This window comes from Taudactylus pleione, unplaced genomic scaffold (genome assembly GCF_031769625.1).
Source record: "Taudactylus pleione unplaced genomic scaffold, aTauple2 ptg000485l, whole genome shotgun sequence".
NCBI lineage: Eukaryota > Metazoa > Chordata > Amphibia > Anura > Myobatrachidae > Taudactylus > Taudactylus pleione.
In genome coordinates, this window is record NW_028284887.1 from 3,375,714 (window position 1) to 3,395,285 (window position 19,572).

General features: G+C 42.6%; 1 protein-coding gene across 1 annotated transcript in view; it reads left to right on the forward strand.

The window, feature by feature from the left end:
* RAP1GAP2 (RAP1 GTPase activating protein 2) overlaps positions 1–19,572 on the forward strand; it is a 911,161-nt gene that overhangs the window by 583,330 nt on the left and 308,259 nt on the right. Inside the window, exon 3 of the mRNA XM_088449471.1 lies at positions 16,356–16,437. Within this exon, the coding sequence (XP_088305597.1) occupies positions 16,356–16,437 (82 nt within the window). The remainder of the gene's footprint in view (positions 1–16,355; positions 16,438–19,572) is intronic.

Below are 19,572 nucleotides of genomic sequence, written 5' to 3' on the forward strand. Positions count from 1 at the left end.
ACAGATGATTGGGCAGGAGAAAGCCTCACGGGAGTCAGGAGAGTGATAATCAGCAGAAGCACAGGGGTCAGTGGACTTGTCTATGTACAAAATAATAAAAACTGTAGTAGTGATTGGTTCTTGTCTGATGTGAAACGTAAAATATTCATGCTTCTAGGGCTGATTTGTTAACAGTGTAAACAGTGGGATTACAGCAACAAATGTTTATATTGTAACATGTTTTAGAGGTTTATTAGCACTATAAATGTTATTGTAGCAGAATCAACTCTACTCAAACTAAAAAAATGTAACAAGTTTTACTGATAAAAATGTGTGGAAATACTGACATTTTGGACTAGAAGTAAATGTGACTATGGGCTCTATTTACTACAATCCGCATATTGAATGCAGATTGTAGTGTGCATTGCATTGCGAATTCAGGCGATATCACAGGGATTTACTACAAATCCCTTGCAGGGACAGAGTTTGCGATAAAGCTCTGTCCCTGCGAATCCCCTTCGGAGCCCTATGATGGTATTTTTGCAAAAAATACCGTGACTAAGTGCCCACGCATGCGCCGACCGGTCGCCGCTGCAACCTCCCCGGGCGCTAAGCCCTGCCCCTGGTGCTAAGCCCCACCCCCCACGATCGCGGAACCCCCCGCGACCCCCCTCTCCCTTAATTACACTTACCTGCATGCTCCGGGTCTCCGGTGATTGTTCTCCATTCCTCTGGTCAGGTGATCTCCCAAACTGCACTGGGACCCGATCACCTGATGACCGGGCAGCAGTGTACTATGGGAGACCAGCTGACCAGAGGGAGAACATCACCAGAGGCCCGATCACCGGTCCCTGGAGTCAGGTAAGTAAATTTTTTTTTTTACTATTTTTTTTTCTTTTTTTTTACAGTAATCAGCTTGCGGTCTGTTTAGACCACACAGCTGATTACTGGGACCGACTCCCGGCTCTGCTCTCCCCGTCAGAGCGGAGGAGGGGTCCGGTAACCGGGGGAGACCCTGGATAACGCCACCTCCAGGTGGCGTTATTATCACAGGGCTTTCCCCGATATTTTTTCACATTTTATTTTTAGTAACTCTGGTCGGATCACATTTCCCATTACAATTATGGGAAATGTGATCTGCTTTACTAAAAATAAGTGATACTTAGTGGTTGGAGTAGAATTTTACGAATTCCACTCCAATTGCCCTGTAATAACTATAGGTGATACTAAAATAATGTGAAAAGGGTGTGAAAACACCCTTTCTCACTTTATTTTAGTCAAAATAATGTTAATAAATAGAGCCCTATGTTCTATTACAGATGTGTCCTCATACATCTAGAGCAGTGATTCCCAACTTCGGTCCTCAAGGCACACTAAAGCTGGCCACACATCTAAAGATTATCTGTCCAACCAGCCAACTAGTTGATTGGTTGAAATGAAAATCTGGTAACGTATGGGAGTAACTGATGATCAGCAATTTGCTCCTAAATGCCAGAAAACAGATGAAAATGGTCGTCAGACAAGTTTGTTAAATGTTTGATCTAAACAATTTGTTCAAACAACAGTTTTTGTCCTTTTTCCGGCGTTTGGGACCAAATTGCTGATTGTCATTTGCTTTCATACTTTACCAGATTTTCATTCCAACCAATCAACTAGTTGGCTGGTTGGACAGATAATCTTTAGATGTGTGGCCAGCTTAACAGTCCTGGTTTTAGTGATATCCATGCTTAAGCACAGATGGTTAAATCAAAATAACTGAGGTACTAATTAAGTCACCTGTGCTCAAGTATGGCTAACCTTAGAACCAAGACTGTTAAGCTGGCCACACACTAGACCAACTTTCATCCAACCAGCAAACTAGTTGATTGGTTGGAATGAAAATCTGGTAACGTATGGGAGTAAATGATGATCAGCAATTTGCTCCTAAATGTCAGAAAACAGATGAAAATGGAAGTCAGACAAGTTTGTTAAATGTTTGATCTAAACAATTTGTTCAAACAACAGTTTTTTGTCCATTTTCTGGTGTTTGGGAGCAAATTGCTGATTGTCATTTGCTTTCATACCTTACCAGATTTTAATTCCAACCAATCAACTAGTTGGATGGATGGATGTAAGTTGGTCTAGTGTGTGGCCAGCTTTTGTGTGCCTTGAGGACCGTGGTTGAGAACCCGTGATCTAGCATTTATACGCCATAGGGCACGAGACGCCCGGCGCAACTGAGACCCTCTGAGAGGAGTAGAGTACTTCTCTTTACGTCTTTCTTATTTGCATTGCAGGCAGAGCGAATCACTACTGAACGTGTACTATAGACACTGGGCTGCAGCTTTAACCACACAGAAATTAGTTTTAAACACATACAATGTAGATGAAGCACATCAGAACTTGGCGTGAGAACAAGCCGTGGCCGCTGCATTGTGGCACTCTGTGTACAGATTTGGACCTAGTCGCACACATATGTACACATGTCGTAGATCATATTGATCAGTGCAAGCTAGCAAAGTAGTATTGTCGCTCCCAGTAGTTTTATGTATGCGAATAATAAGCACATTTTGTGCAAACAAGATTCTCCACCGAGTCACATGAGACCTGGTGCACAGAGAGTGGGTGTTTGGCACGAATGAAGCCACAGTGTGTGAGGACATATTTGTACATATGTAGAATTAATAAGGATATATAATCCTGGAGCTAGGTAGTGATATTTAATACACACAAAATAAAAACATCTGCCTTCCTGAAAAGAGGAGTGCCAATCCTCAAATAAAATGGACTCAATGAATACTCTCAGGAGTAAATAAAATAACATATATTATATACAGTCGTACACACTAGTAGTACTCTGCTTTTTGAAAAAGCTGCCTTGTGCAGAGAAACGCGTTGAAGTCCACGGATTCCCGCTATACACTGGACACTCTGTCAAGCTGGCTGTTACATTAGCCGACTCCAATACACTAGCCGGCTTTGATCTACAGACCTTACCACTTGCTCTCAGAAGACCACATCGGTGCTGACTGCTTATTACAGTCTGGTCTCCCACAGTGCAGATAACAGGAGGTGTAAGCACCGCACAGCAACCCTGGCTGGGGGCTGCCATTTGGCGTCTGCAACATTGGTCCTGGTGGGCTCTTGTTCCAGGACACCCCCTATTTATGACTTATTCAAGTTTCCTGACGGTAACTATAACAATTAACACTACTGTTAGCAAAACACTACCTGGAGTGTATTACTTACTGTGTAGAGACTGATGAGGACTGCAACGAGAGTCTCCACGGTATATATTTCCTACTGCTGCTATTTAACCGTCTAGAGCACCCCTGGCCAACCTGTGGCTCTCCAGCTGTTGTGAAACTACGAATCCCAGCATGCCCTGGCACCGTTTTAGCATTCCCTAATAGCAAAACTGTGGCAGGGCATGCTGGGACTTGTAGTTTCACAACAGCTGGAAAGCCACAGGTTGGCCAGGCCTGGTCTAGAGACTAATGAGGACCGCATATAGAGTCTGCACGGTATATACTCTCTATTGTTGTGACTAAATACATTGAACATTTATCTGAGAGCATTGGTTAACACTGACTTGTTCATCAAACGTTACTATCTGGCAACAGTGTTTTTTAAAAAGAGACTTGACTATTTTTTTTTTAAGTATCATTCACCATTTACTTGTACAGTGGAAGATTATATCTAAAGGACCCCATCCATCTGCGATGGATAGCCGCGATCCTGCAATGCTGCAACCTGGCAGAGTAGGATCGCAGAAATCCAACATGTTGGATTTCACAGATATGACAAACACGATCAAAAAATTATTGCGATTGTCAAATCGGAGAAATTTAACATGCGAAATTTCAGCGATCCTGCGATGGATCGCTGAACCTCGATGGTCCCCGGTCGTCATTTCCGACCGGCGGATCGGCATTTCCCATCTGATCGCAGGAACGCGAGATCCTCGATTAGATGTATGGGGGTCTTAACCCTAGATTTATTTTTATGTCTCGTGTGTACTACTGTATTTAGTATATGTTATTTTATTTACTCCCAGGAGTATTCATTGTGTACATTTTATTATAATTACACTTTGTATTTAGTAATTGAATATTTTAAGTTCTTTATTGCACATTTAGCAGCGCTACCTGTGTTTCTTTTTTATGTGTAGAATTAAAGTATATCAGAAGAACAGTTCACATGTTATCCATACATTATATACAGGTATGTCGAGAGGGGGGGGAGTGGGTACAAATTACCCAGGCCCGGACTTGTTGCAGGGGCCCGGGTCCGACACCGTTCCCCTTCCCTCTTAAGTCACAGCAGCCCAGCACACGATGCTGTGTGCTTGGCTGCACTGTGAGACTGCTCGTGGCTGCTAAAGCAGCAGCCGGAGCAGTCTCCTATGCCTATGGGGGGAGCGATCACGCTGATCGCGTCCCCCATTGGCTGTGCGCCGGGCTAAGGGGAACACAGCGCCCACCTCCCTAGCGCGAGGGGGGGGGGCATTTTTCCCATTTTTTCTAAGGGGGCGTGGCCACGCCTCCTGCGATTAGGTCACACCCCCTGTCACCTGGGCCCAACGTGGCTCTCGTGGGCCCTGATTATATACATTACAGCGATTATTTACTGTAAATCTAGATATATGATTCAAGCATATACAGTAGCATGGCTTTCTCTTAAAATGTGCACATGTATATAAAATGCTTGCTTAGTAGCAATCATATGTGTGCAACATGTTAGCGACCAGGAAAGTATGTATTACCTGTCTGAATTAGCATTGCCGTTTTGATATACCTACTAACAGTACAAATTATTTTAAATAGTCGTCTTTAACTTATAATATGAAGACAAGGTCTGTATAACATTTCAGTGATTGTTCACAATGAAAACATTGCATTACATCTTTTCATAAAATAAAAGTTTGTTAATAATGCACAATTAAATATTTCACAGATTTAACAGGTGATTCAAATAAATGACTTCATGTCCACAAGGGGGCGTGTAAGAACAAGTTTCATTTGTAATAATAATATTGTATGTCCGATGGATAAATTACCCTGAGCTAACCATATTTCCAATGTTTTGCATGTGTGTCACGATCTATTGCTACTGCGAGTTGTAAAGTGAACAAAATATAGGATTCATTTGCAAGCAATACTCTGCAATATTATTTCAAATCACCCTAAAGCTGGCCATCGGTAATCAGCACAGTCGCATGAAATATGTGATTGTTGGCAGGAAGGAAGGAGTATATAAGAAACACCACTGTACACTTCCAGATAACTCAGTCTTACATCTCCAGAGAGGTGAGACTAGGATTGTAAAATTGATTTAATTCAGCATAAAATAACTTATTTGTCACTTTTGCATGGATGAATAGGTACCTAATACATTACAAAATAAAATTAGTGTGGGGGGTTTTTTGTGTTCCTCTGTAAATTAAATTAGAGAGGGGAGGAAAGAATGGAGGAAATTATAACGGCACACATAATGTTTTTTGGTGTCAGATGGGGGACAGAGAAAATTTAGAGAAAGACCCTCTCACAAAATCAATTACTTTGTATTAAAGTTATTTTCAGCAAGCTGTGAGATAGGGATGAACAACTGATTATGTGTTTCAGAAAGTAAATGATCCATAGGGAATAAAGGCTGTCATTACAGGGGTGGGAGGGGGAGGCAATCACAAGCACATGTTCATATAGGTCTGTTACTTTGCATGAGTTGGACATTGCCTTGATGACGGTGGGGGAGCCATGACGCAGATAGTTTTTCAGTATGCTGCGTCACAACTTTACTGTATCCATAGATGTCATAATGCCCATCACCTATGCCACTTTCAATTCTCTCATAGAACATAGGGCTTGTGGTATCTGACCGGTTCATTGTTGTCACTACACATAGACAGTCCTATTTAAAATGGAAGATAAAGCTCAACAACTCTCTAAAACAGACTCAAGCAAATTGCTCACAGACTATTATGGAAATACAAATTTGCCCTGCTAGCCAGGAATTCTGAGACTTGTAGTTCTACCGCAGCTGGAGAGTCACAGGCTATGTAAGCATGCTCTAGAAGTATGGTTTTCGAGTCGTATGTCCCTATTATGATTATTTCAGATGATAATGTGGGACCAGTTAGATTGTAATACTAGAAGTGCTAATACATTTGCCATCCACTACGTTGTCTTTTAAAGGAAAAATATCATCTACTGTTAATGCTGTGTGTTGCAAATTTTGCATTTAAATAAGTTTTTAAGGGGCATCAAAGCTGGGAGAGAGATAAAATTGTAACAAATAAATTACCACCCAATCAGCTCCTAACCATATTTTTTTAAACACAGCCTGCAAAATGTAAATTGGAAGCTGATTGGTTAGTACTTTCTCTCTCACAATTTTAACTCTCTCCCAGCTTTAATACATAGGCCCCTAAGAAAGCCATAATTGTGCACAGAAATCATAATTTTTACAGTTATTTTTGCTAAAAATATGTCCATTAATTGGAGAGCCATTTCTGTTCTCGCTATAACATTTACGCTAGGTCCCAGTGGCTTGTCAGTTGCTGCCAATGCTAGACTCTGAGCCTCACTAATTAAGCACATAACGTTGTCAGTAAGGTGTTATGGTCAGCTCGGGTCAGGATGATGGGTAGGTCACGGTGTCACAAAGTTTGAGGACGAAGGCCCCGAATTAAATAGATTTTATGCTTCAGAGTATCGTCAGGAGAACTGTGTCTGAACCTTACCACCATCAAAGTCAGGGAATCATAAATTTACCTTACCATGTTAAGGCTCCCATACATCAGAGATTGATTGCAGCAATCGTGCAATCTGCAATCGATTGTGTACAAACTCTTTCCCTTTTTCAGTCGATTGCAGATTGCAGAATTGCCACAACACGGGCCTATGTGTTGTGATTCATCACAACATATAGGCCCGTATTCAATTAGGAAGCAGCGAAAGCGTGAGCCTGCGGAAGGGTAAGTATCGCTAAAAATTCGTGAATTTTTGGGTTTTGTTCCTAGGACCCCCCTAAAGATGTCCAGATATAGGGGTTCACTCTGGGTACCCCCGTTTAGCCCTGCAGAATATGTTCTGCATTTTTAAATAGCCGCGGCAGGTGATTTTTTCCCGTCATTAGAACAAGTGATAAAGAAGAGCACTTAGGTTTTTTTTTTTAGTTTTTTTTAAGTGGTCCCATGAAATTTGGGGTACATGAAAATGGGTACTAGCATATTTTTAAGTCCCTAAACTATTTTTTTTTAAATTCTGCAAAAATGCACCTGCCGCTAATAGCCTATTCTAGAAAACACCTGCCGCATACTTACAGAATACCCCTGAACCTATTGTGCTATTTTTAAACACTGTTCCCCACTTTGTGTTATTTTTACCCCAAAAATAAAATATTTTTTTTGGGGTGTCCCTACTTTTTTTTACACATTTCGTTTTTAGAGGCTATTCCCAGGGGTGCAGGGTATTTGTTATAAGCCTGCATCCCTAAACCCCAAACCTGTACTTTTTTTCGCCATGTGAAACATGGTGAAAAGTTATGCCCGTTTTTTTTCAAAGACTTTTCGAACTTGCGAAAAGTCTTTGAAATTGAATACGGGGATAATTTATGTTCTGAGCCTAATTGAATACCCCCCCATAGAAGGACTGTTAAGCAGAGAGTGCCCTCTGCTTTTGTGTTGGAACTAAAGCGAATGTAGGGCATACTTGCCTACTTTTGAAAAAGCATTTCAGGGAGATTGTGAAAGCAGCACCTATGAGCGCGGCGGTAAAGTGGGCGTGTACTGCTACATCTGAGAGGCGTATCATAACATTTATTTACATCCAAATGTAAATGAGCCCCAAAGCAGTTAGTAAGATCTACGTGTTGATGAAAACACACAGATGCTTTTCAGAAAATGCATGTAGCCATAGGGATCATTGTGCCTTATAACCAATGCAGGGAAATTATACTAATGATCCTATTTGAATGTACATATCTCTCTTTTTTTTGTATATAACATATTCATAATTTTGGCTAAGATGCAATCAGGGAGATTGCTGGACTCTTCAGGGAGATTGCTACTATTTCAGGGAGTCTCCCTGACAATCAGGGAGAGTTGGCAAGTATGATGTGGGGGTATCCTTATAACCTCAAGCAGATGTCTCAGGCAGTAAGTTTTGAGATGCCAAAAAATTTAAGAACATTTATAAAACATGTAAGCTTTATTACTACAAAAGTCTGAATTAAGGGTACTGTACCTCCCTTGTTGGGAGATCTAATGTTGCTTAAAATATGTATAATTTAAAGTGCTAAAACTATTATACAGTATAAATGGGGGATGACTAAGTAGCAAATTTCAGTTACCTTCCAGTAATCAGAATAATTAGGGTCACCCCTGGATCAGGCTTGCCTACCCTCCCAATTTGGTTGGGAGCCTCCCGAATATCGGTTGCCGCTCCCGACTCCCCGGAAAGGCAGGCAAGCCTCCCGGCTGCCACCTGACTCCCCCCCCAACTACTACAAGAAACCCCTGCTGAATTGCGTCATCGTGGCTCCACCCCCTGCTTCACAATGCCAATATTTTCGCCATTGTGGAGAGGGGGCGGAGCCACGATGACGCGATTGCGTGGCTCCACCCCCAGCTCCACCCCTAAAATTGCGTCATTACCCGGCCATGCCTCCCGCTGTGCACAGACATTCAGCTCCCTCCCGGAAGGAGGGAACTGAATGTCGGCATGTATGCCCTGGATACCTGGCCCAGCATGTCATCATTGCCTTAGGTACCAGACTGGCTTCTCCTATACACCAGTGAGTTATTTCAGTTACTGGCATGATCTGTGTGGATATTATACGCTCTTGCGGTGTGATGACCTTAGTGTTTGAACTGTATGGGCCTGACTCAGTGCTACTGTAGATGCAGTTGTGATTTTTGCAGAGTCACTCCAGTAGTAATATGCAAATGCTAGTGTCAGCCTTCCCCTTGTGCACTAGTGTGTGCCGGACTGTGCAAGCCTTGAGGTACCCACTTTCAGTGCCCGTGGATGTTGCAACTCCGCCGATGCTTCTGAACACTTCACCATTGGCGCACCATTGCATCCACATTACCTATGGGCAACATCTCCACTTCTAAAAACTCTCACTTTAGTAAATATACCCCTAAGTGAGTTCACTTGTATTACTTTTGTGTACAGGGGATATCTAATGTTACAGATCAGACTCTGATAAGAGCAAGTCCTCCTACACAACAAGCATGGAAGGGCTGTATTTTATGTCCTGAGAATATTAGCTTCAGCATGTTTTTATGTGTCATAACTCTTCTTGAAAAAAGTGAATACCTACTGTAAAGTAGTGCTGGAGGTAATACCTGGTTCTGGTTTATGTATAAACTCAGCATGCTGAATGTATTAAGTTTACAACATGGAATAGAGGCTGGTTGCAAAACTATGCTAGGAATTTTGAAAGCCGGAGAGCAGGTGTTTTGTTTCACAGGGAAAGATAGCATGCGGTAAGTTATAGTCGGCTGCACTTTAGATTAGCTCTGCGTCTTACTGTACCTCCCACGTTATCCTTTTACACATAATAAACAGTTAAAGAATTGTGATGCAAAGGAAAATGATAAATTAGTGCCTAGGAGTGCTTTCATAGATCTACCAACTACTCTCCTCCGCCTGCAGGTCCTAAGATGCCCTAGGCTAATAAACTCAGGGCAAGCCTGCGCTGCGGTGAGTAATGGCCGGTCCCAAGCTGAATCCTGATACAGTCCCTCCATTTCCGATAGGAGCTGCAACCCCCATAGGTTTCTATGAGGGTTGCAATACTGTTGGACTTACCGAGCTCTGGAATGTCCCCGGCAATGGCCGTCGCACACGCATAGTCAGCAGACCGGGCAGGAGTACCAATAGAGGAGTGAAGAGACTGCTGGTGCAGTCACTTCACACCAAGCACATTACAGGGGACGAGCTCCAAAAGGAGCCCCTGTCCCTGCAGGTGGTATTGGATACATTCCAAAAGTATAATCGCATACTGGAATGTTATTTTGGGCACTAATATTGCACCCAGATCGCCTGGAGTATGGGATTATTGATAAATGGGCCTCAAAGTCTCCACAAACATCATTAGACCATTAGGTGCCAAGATCAGTGTCCGTTGAATAACCTTGGTCACCTGCACAAACGTAGTACGAATGGTAATTTCCTGAGCGTGTATAAGCACTGTGCTCTGTGTTTAGCAGGGGTCGCTACAATCTGCCATGTGGTCAGATGCCAGGTTTAGCGGCGCGTGACGCACTGAGTATTCTCCCCGGGGCCCGGTGAAGACATCCATATGATTCTCCATTGCAGAGTTCCCATGGCTGCAGTCATGAGCGCAGCCATGTTGTCTTTCTCACCTGACCAGACCTTCCTTCAATGGTAGCCTTGCGGGCTCTCAGCTGACTCTCTCGTCCAATGACCAGCTACCTAAGGGTATAAAGCATACGTGCCTCCGGGAGGGAGCAGCCAGATCGGCATAACTGGGGGGCATGGCCAGCAAAGGGGGGGTGGGGCCTGCCAGATGACAAGGGTTTGCGGGCGGAGCGGGGGCAGAGCCACGCGATCACGTCATTTTGGCCCCGCCCCCGCTACACACTGCCGATATTACAGGCAGTGTGAAGCAGGGGGCGGGACCAAAATGACGCGATTCCGCGTGAATCGCGTCACTGCTCCCCCCCGCTGCGGGGGTTTTACATGGAGTTGCGGGGGGACAGGAGGGGTGGGCGGCAGCCGGGAGATTTGCCTGCCTTCCCAGGAGGTCAGGAGCGGCACCCAATTTTCTCCAGGAACAGGAAGTTGCCTGAACAACTTCTCTATTTCCAGTTGCTGCTAAGCTGTTCAAGGCTCCACACTGTTCTTATCTCCAGTGCTCTTTCACTAGACTCTGCTATATATCTCTGGTGTGCTTCTCATCAGTTTCAGCTGATATTCTCTAGTGCAGAGGTTCCCAAATGCGGTCCTCAAGGCTCCCCAACAGTACAGGTTTTAGAGATATCCATGGTTGAGCACAGGTGTTAAATCAAATTGACTGAGGTACTAATTAAGTCAACTGTACTAAACCATGGTTATCTCTAAAACCTGTACTGTTGGGGAGTCTTGAGGACCGCGTTTGGGAACCTCTGCTCTAGTGTGTTTCTTATCAGTCTCAACTGATATTCTCTAGTGTACTTCTCATCAGTCTCAGCTGATATTCTCCAGTGATATTCGACATCGGTCACAACCGATATTCCCCAGTAAAAACCATCGGTCTCAACCGATATTCTCCAGTGATAACCAACATCAGTCTCAACCGATATTGTCCTGTGATAACCAACATCGGCCCCAACCGATATTGTCCTGTGATACTTCACTTTGGCCCTTACTGCTATTCTCCAGTAACCCTACATCACTTGCTACCGCTATCTCACCAGTAACATCTTACATCGGTTCCCATCGATTACCCTGTGTGATACTACGGTATTGGGTTTCATTCTAGCCTCTCAGTTACCATCTGCTTTGCTAGTTCCCAGGTACCTGACCAGGGGGCAGCGACCTGCTTGGTTGGGCACTGTGAAGACCATATCTCAATTGGAGGCGTCACTGGTGAAAACCACCAACAAGTTACACCTCGCACCTCTGGTCAGGTCTCGCCAACACCTGGAATTAGCTGAGGAAGACCTACACTCTTCCTCCTCGTTTGTTGCTCCCTCCATACCCGGTAGCCCCTGCTCTCAGTCCTCTGCCTGAAGATCTCAAGGGCCAGGTCGTGACAGACTGCAGCAGATATCGGAGATATCTCCTGTGGTCCCTCCATGGTACATTCAGGAGATACTTAATGTTTGCAGGTAATCAGAGTATGGATGTTTTCGGGGAATATGCCGCATATTTAATGATAAATAGGACCCTTTGGCTTCTGGGGAATGCAAGGAAGACTGTAAAGATAATCGCATGCAGCTCTTCGGTCTACATAATGTACATAGAGTGAAGGTTTTGCAGTAACATAAAGGGAGATGTATCAAGCCTTAGGAGTCTATTCATCATCGCTTAATTTATACAAAAACAGATGAAAAGAAATTCGCTCGGACAGCTGATCTTCGGATCAGCTGTCTCCGCACCGGAGCAATAATAAATTGCCTCGGTGCTCATGGCGAGATAGAATGTTAATTTGTCAGGGGTCACCCGGCCCTCGATAATTAACATAATGAATAGGCCCCATAGGGGCATATTTATCACAATCCGCATTTCAGATGTAGATGGGATGTGATAATATTGCCCAAATTTGCAATGCGATATTTGAATGCATCACAAGGATGTATGAAATATCACATGCAGGGACAGAGTTTGTGAGAAAGCTCTGTCCCTGCGAATCCTCTCCCTGCACTTTTCAGTTTTCACCAAAAATACACTGAGCGTGTGCCTGCGCATGCACCGTCTGCTCAGAGATTTGATACATCTCCCCCATAGTCACATAAGCACAGCCATCTGGTAGTCCTATTAAGAACTTTCCTCTCACACCGCCTCGGGTGGCTGGATAGCTATCAATCTTCTTTAATTAAGCTCTGCGGCCGCCTCCACCTTGAAACTGGTTAAGTCTTCGTTTTATTACCTGGCTTCCACCTGCATGGTGCCCCCCAAATCCTGGCATCCTAGGGTGCAGCCTAATCAGCCTAATGGTTGGTAGAGCACTGCCCACCAGTGTGAACTTCCACACCAACATTTAGCTCTGTGGGATTAAAGCTGGTATTTCAATGCTCATTGGTTGTATTGCAATTGATTAATGATTGTCTCTATTTGTCTATTTACAAAATAATATAGTACCCCCTCTTTATAACGCCGTAGGCCAAGGCTTTATAGCAAGGTTTTGTTTATATAGAGGATGGAACATATGGAATTCATACATTTGAATGCACTTTTGTGCAGAGAAAATCCCGATGGTAAATGAGAACATGATTATAAAAGGGATATTATAAAAAGTGTCCTATATTTTTTTATATTTATCTCCTGATAATGTAATGCAAGCAGGTGTATCCTCTCTCTGTAATACAGACCGATGGACTGGATAGGCACATGCAGTACGACACAAAAAGCACAATTGACGTTCTACTGAAACTGGGTGCTGAGACTTTTTGCTTACATAGGTGGAATAAAACATTCATGTATGAATCATGCAATGTGTATGACAGTGAGGTGACATGTCCTGGATGCCCTTATTGGTATGGCTGACTGGACGTGATTGCTTTGAAGGACATCTAGTGTATGCTTCCTCCGCAAGGAAAATTAACCCATTGCTTTATTGCTCACCATTCATTTAGATTAATATTTTCTGTTTGCAATGCATATTAGTAAATGTGTGTGAGGAATAAATTCAGCAAAGTCGCCAAGTCTTGGCAGTTTTGGCTACAGGATTTTTGAAACGGCAATAACATGATCTACAAAACCAGGTGTTTGGTATTTAATATTATTGCTCCTTTAAATCCGGTGGGCGAAACTGAAGAAGACGCAGCAGCATTGAAAAGCGCTGCATAGTAAATTTACCACCAAGTTTAGTAAAGTATTAACAGATTAAAACTACCCCATTTGTTCTTAGCAATATGAATAGTGCTTTGTGATTTTACTGAGATTAAATTCATAGGTAAGGTGCATTACTACATGAAATGCCAGCTGTGTATATTGATTTAAAAATCACCAATCTTTTTTATCTATGAGACGTTAATAGTTTTCATAGGTTAAGAGTTGTGTGGTTCATTGTGCAGTTTCCTTTGGTTTTTAATTACCCACATCCTCCTGGGTACATCGGTCAACTGTGCTCAGTGGTGCTAAGGAACCATGGGGCCTGTTGCCGTAGCAACCCAGCCTGTGTTATAAAAGTTATATAGAGCTGTAAGTTAAGGCCTAGCTGTTACTGGACTTAACAATGATAAATTGTGTATTATTATTCTGTCCATAGTCATAATGATTGTAAGTTACAATCTAAATGTAAGGGAACTATGTATTAATATTACATTTAACACATTTTCTCATGAGATTTAGCTATGGTTTCAAATGCAGGCTTTTTAAATTGGGTTTGCCAAGTGCATATATTTTTTCCCTAAGGAAGGCGTGGCCACGTCTCCCACAATTAGGTCACACCCCAAAAAAATTACCAGGGCCCAAACCAACTCTATATGGGCCTGCCTAACAGTCCAGGTTTTAAGAAGATTTATGCCTGTGTACAGATGGTATAATCAAACTGACTATAGGCACTAATTAAGGCCCAGATTTATCAATGAGTGATATTCTTGTTATCACTTGTTACTAATCATTAGTGGTGCTTCAACCAGTCAGCTTATAACTGTAATTTTTCAAACACATGACAGTTAGGAGCTGATTGGTTGGAGCACCTTTTAAGCATACCTCCCAACATGACCCTCTCCAGGAGGGTCACAATGCTCTGGTCCTGGACTTCCCTGGTAATTTATGATTGGTGGCGGCTCCAGAGGTAGGGCTGCAGTACAGTCCAAAATTCAAATGGGGGAGTCACACCAACTGCCAGTGAGTCCCAGCCAGTGATGATTGGCAGCGTTTGAAATGACAGTTGGTGTGACTCCCCTATTTGAATTTTGAACTGCGCTGCAGCCCCACATCTTACCAGGGAAGTCCTGGACCAGAGCATTGTGTCCTTCCTGGTTAGGGTCATGTTGGGAGGTTTGTTTTAAGATTAGTAACTAGTGATAACAAGAATATCACTGGTTGATAAATCTGGGCCATACGTCACCTGTGCTTAAGCATGGATATCCTTAAAACCTGGGACCAGTTAGGGTGCCTTGAGGACCGAGTTTGGGAACCACTGCCTTAAGGTGGTATGGCCCCACTAGAGTACTACAATGGACAGGCTTCTCAAAAATGGAAACATTACAGGTACGGTATGAGTTAGACTGTGGGTGCTGTTCTCATTTGAAGTAATGTTTATTTGTACTTATTTATTTATTAACTGTTTCTTATATAGTGCAGCATATTCCGCTTTACAATTGGAAGCGACATTAATAGAATAAAACTGGGCAAAACAGACAGACATAGTAGTGTCCCGTGGTGGTGGGAAGTTGGGGGAGATCCCCTCAGGGCCATAACTAGGGTAGTACGGCCTGTGCCTTGGCCACAGGGCACCGCAGGGCAGGGGGCGCTGTTTGGACCTGCCAATTTCCTGTTTATTATTATTCTCACTTGTAGCTCCCTCTTATTTCATCCCCAGCATCTCCTGGCCTCCCCTATCTCGTCCCTGGCCCTTCCCCATGAGGCCATTTCCCTTTTGTGGGTGTGTTCTGTCCCTAAAAATGGGGGGGCGCCAAAGCTCTTTCTGGCACAGGGCACCAAAAAGTCTAGTTACGGCTCTGATCTCCCTGGCAGCATAGCATTGCAGTGGGTGAATAGATCCCATGCGCATGACCACGACATCTTTTCACTGTGGGAGGAAGGCCTGGGGGCAGCCCAGCAGCATCTCTGAGAGTGTCGGGCTTGTTCCCTGAGTGTTGTAAATAAAGGCGTGTCAAAAGACCACGCCCCTTTCCCAATATACCACACCCATTTTCAGGAGTGCGCATAGAGGTCCCACTTCTAAACTTCAAAATGTTGGGAGGTATGCTATAATGTTCATTTTATCTTAGACTGGATGTACTGGAAAAGGAAGCTATTTCCCTCATTTATAAATGTAGTGGGGGGGGGGTTTCTAAGCACTACAGTACATGTACCTGGAAATCATAATAATCACTGGACCATACAAAAATATATTTAATATTTTCCAAATCCCTGGGTTCAGTTTTCCATTCTCCTTGCACAAAGATACAAAAGAACATCCGGTTTAATTATCCCTGTATTTAAATGTTTCCCTGCATCTCCCATATCATGTGCCCTCTGTGTAATCCTTTATACTACAAAGAGGAAAGCCAGAAACAAACAGAATATAGTCCATAACAAGCTAATGCCAGATGGGAGATTGGAGGAGGGAGGGCTGAGGGAAATTTGGCGTAATGAGGTTGTCATGAGAACACAAATCTATCTATCTGTCTTTCCCTGAGTAAAAAGCACCTGAAATAAATGTTACCTACAATCACCTAGAGTGGGTGAAGCACTTAGTTCCTTGCTTCATCACAGGTTGCACCGCTCAGTATTTTCTGATCTTCGTGAAGTCGTCATGAAGTTGTGGTAAGAGGACACAAAACCATTTGACTTTTTGTAATTAGAAAAATAATGCAAATTGATTGTGATGAAAATTAAGCAGGCCGTTTGTCAAAATCCAAAAAACTGAATGCTTTGGTCATATATGATTCATTGACATTTAAAGAAGGGGTCAAGACAATAATAGGGATCTATTAATTGTATATGTATTAAATATTGTTGGTAATAAGTAACCATTTGTATCTACAGGAAACAGGAGCTTTCTAACTCGTCAGAAGCTATGCCAGATCGTCCCCTCTCACCGCCAGCCACAGCTCCTCCAACTATGAAGGTAATGATGACTGCTTGGAAAACTATATTGTATTCATATTTATTATATTTCTACAGAATTGTTATCGATAGCGTTCTTTAAGCACTTGCCTTCTTAACGGTTCACTGACAGATCTGTGGATTATATAACAGCCCAGGCTTGTAATCAGATTAAGATTCTCCATTTACGGTACAGGGTTTATGGTCAGTGACTAAACAGACTAGAGTGAATCTCATTCTGTCTGTCCTGAATGCATGAGTTTTTCTCATGAAACAAAAATGAGACGTCACTTTACAGTAAATGTAGATATATTTTTCAGGATATGTTTCATGTTTACTGTTCATAGTCATTGATGAGACAATGGTTTAATGATATCCTTAAAGTGTATACATTGTAGAACATTTCTGTAGCAATAGTGACACAGCAGAAGATGTACTTGTTGATAGTTTGCCAAGGGATAAGAGTGAAAGTATCTGTCCAGCCATGCTGTACTATATACTCTCACCATGTCATCAAAACATGGCGGGATGTATCAAACCTTCGAGAGATAAGTTGTCCATAGCAACCAATCAGCTTCAAGCTATCATTTATCTAGCACAGTCTATAAAATGACTCTTAGAAGCTGATTGGTTGCTATGGGCAACTTCTCCACTGTAGCTCTCTCAAAGATTAAATCTCCCTCTAAGACAGGTGCTGATTGGGCAGTGCTGAATCTTCATGCTATCAGCGCCTGGTCTAGAAATGAACACCGCACTGTGTCACTCCGTGTGCGGTTCCAGCATGCAGAATATTCACGAACTGCTAAGATTACAGTTATGGGAGTTTTACAGTTCTGCTATCTGAGGGATAAGGGACTCGTGAGTAAAACTTAGTTTGTGACTGAACATTTATGTTGACTTTGCCTGTTAATGTAACCCTTGCAGTTTGTATAATATTTAACTGATTTGCATATAGATAATGAGGTTGGGAATGATATGTTGACCGTCATAATGTTGATATGAGAATGTTGACATGGGCATAATGTCTACGTTGACCATGCCGACATTCATCATGTAGATCAACATGTTAGAATGTCGACATATTGTCCCTGTGGCCCAGCAGTGACTTACCTGCCCTGATGGCTGCAGAGGCTCCAGTGGCTTCTTCCAGGTTCCGGTGGTCATGTGACTTCTGGGTCAGACCTCTGATCCTCCGGCGTTCGGGTAAGTATTTCTCCCCTATCCCTAATCCCTACCCCTACCTCTAGTGCCTAACACTAAATGGTTGGCTTGCAGTTTGATCATGTATGGCTGATACAAATGTTTTCCTAGCGTTACTTTATATAACTCAGTACTGTAATACATTGCATAACATATAATAATAGAATTAGCATGGCATAACGTATGACACAAGGTTTAAATGAACACATTAAAGTGGATTTCTTCCTTAGTTAACTTGTTATACATCAGGGGTTTTCTTGTCTTTTTAAACAGTTGAATTCCACGACAAAACTGACGTTAATGTGCTGAAAATCTGTAATTTGTTAATGCCCCATTTAGTAAATAAGCCCCCAGGTATACAATTTATAACTGTATGGTGAATACAACAATAGGTCTATTTGGATTAAAGAGGTATAGCCAAATAGAAATGTTTTATTTAAAAAATGTAACCAAAATATGATGTTTGAGCTACAGATCTTTATGGTCTGTACTAGTATTGTACTAGTATTGCGTTGCTGCTGTGTCTGGAAGGTGTGAGAGCCAGTTTGACCCAAAATCACTGGTTCTATTGATGTAGATTTGTGATAAAACATTTTGAAGCTGTACTGTTATGCTGTTTTAATACCGCAGTCATATAACTATAGAGAGATCAATATTTAAATTGCTTTTGTAAAATACATGTATGGGATCTAATATCCAGAAACCTGCTATCCAGAGAGTTCTGAAATAGCAAAGAGCAAAAGTAAAACACAATGACCTACAAACAAACACAAGAACTTCATCTGCTTGTACTGTGAGGAGCTCTGCTAAGCACAGCAATGTGTTTGAAGACATGAATATTTTTCTACATAGGAGGAGCTGTATCCTCTGTGATATATGTTAACTAGATCCAGCGCAATTTGACACTTGTATCAATCATCAAGATATATTAAAGCATCCGTGTGATTTTCTCTACAGTCTCTGCATACTTAAGAAAAGGGGGTGGGGAATGCTGACCTGTACACCCCAATTTTAAACATAATAACATGGGCTACCATGCTGAGACTTGCAGTGTTGTGCAGAAAAAAAGCACTAAGAATACTGATAATCAAAACATTTATCATAAACTAACAATTAAAATTGATTTTAAATAAGGTTCTTAGTATGTACATGTTTGGGCACAAATGTGTGAATGTTAGCAGAAATTGCTAACATTCCAGTACGCAGTGAGAGCTCAAGATGTGTAGGTTATCGCAGTGGATATTTATTGCCACCCATGCAACGATGTTCAAAAGCACTGGCACACCTGCATTTCGCAGACCACCCCTTCGTCACCTCCCACAAATGGTACTTCCTGTCAATCACTCTACGATGGGTCTGCATAGTCACTGCAATCGCAGTCCCGATCGCAGTGGCTGGTTCACGCACACACACTGCGATGCATACGCATGCACAGAACGCAACAATTGGTTGATAGTGTGCGTAATCGCAGTTGCAATCCAACCTGAATCAGGCACTATATCTGATGATAACTGGAAAATCTTTATAGGTTCTCCTCGGGATGCCATGGTTTATGCCAGGTTTCAGCAAATTCAATTATATACATTGCATAGTGCAGAGGTTCCCAAACGCGGTCCTCAAGGCTCCCTATCAGTTCAGGTTTTAGAGATATCCATGGTTGAACACAGGTGGTTAAATCAAATTGACTGAGGTACTAATTAAGTCACCTGTGCTCAACCATGGATATCTCTAAAACCTAAACTGTTAGGGAGCCTTGAGGACCGCGTTTGGGAACCTCTGGAATAGTGTATACTGAGCACCACTTAAGCTTGTGAGTTTGGTGGATCTACTACAGATTCTTGTCCTAAGTGTACTACCCCTTCTGCTGGTCTTGACCATCGCGACCATCATTTTGGCCGCTCGCTATAGCTGTGGGTGGTCACCCACAGCTATGCGAGCGGCCAGGAGGCCACTCCAA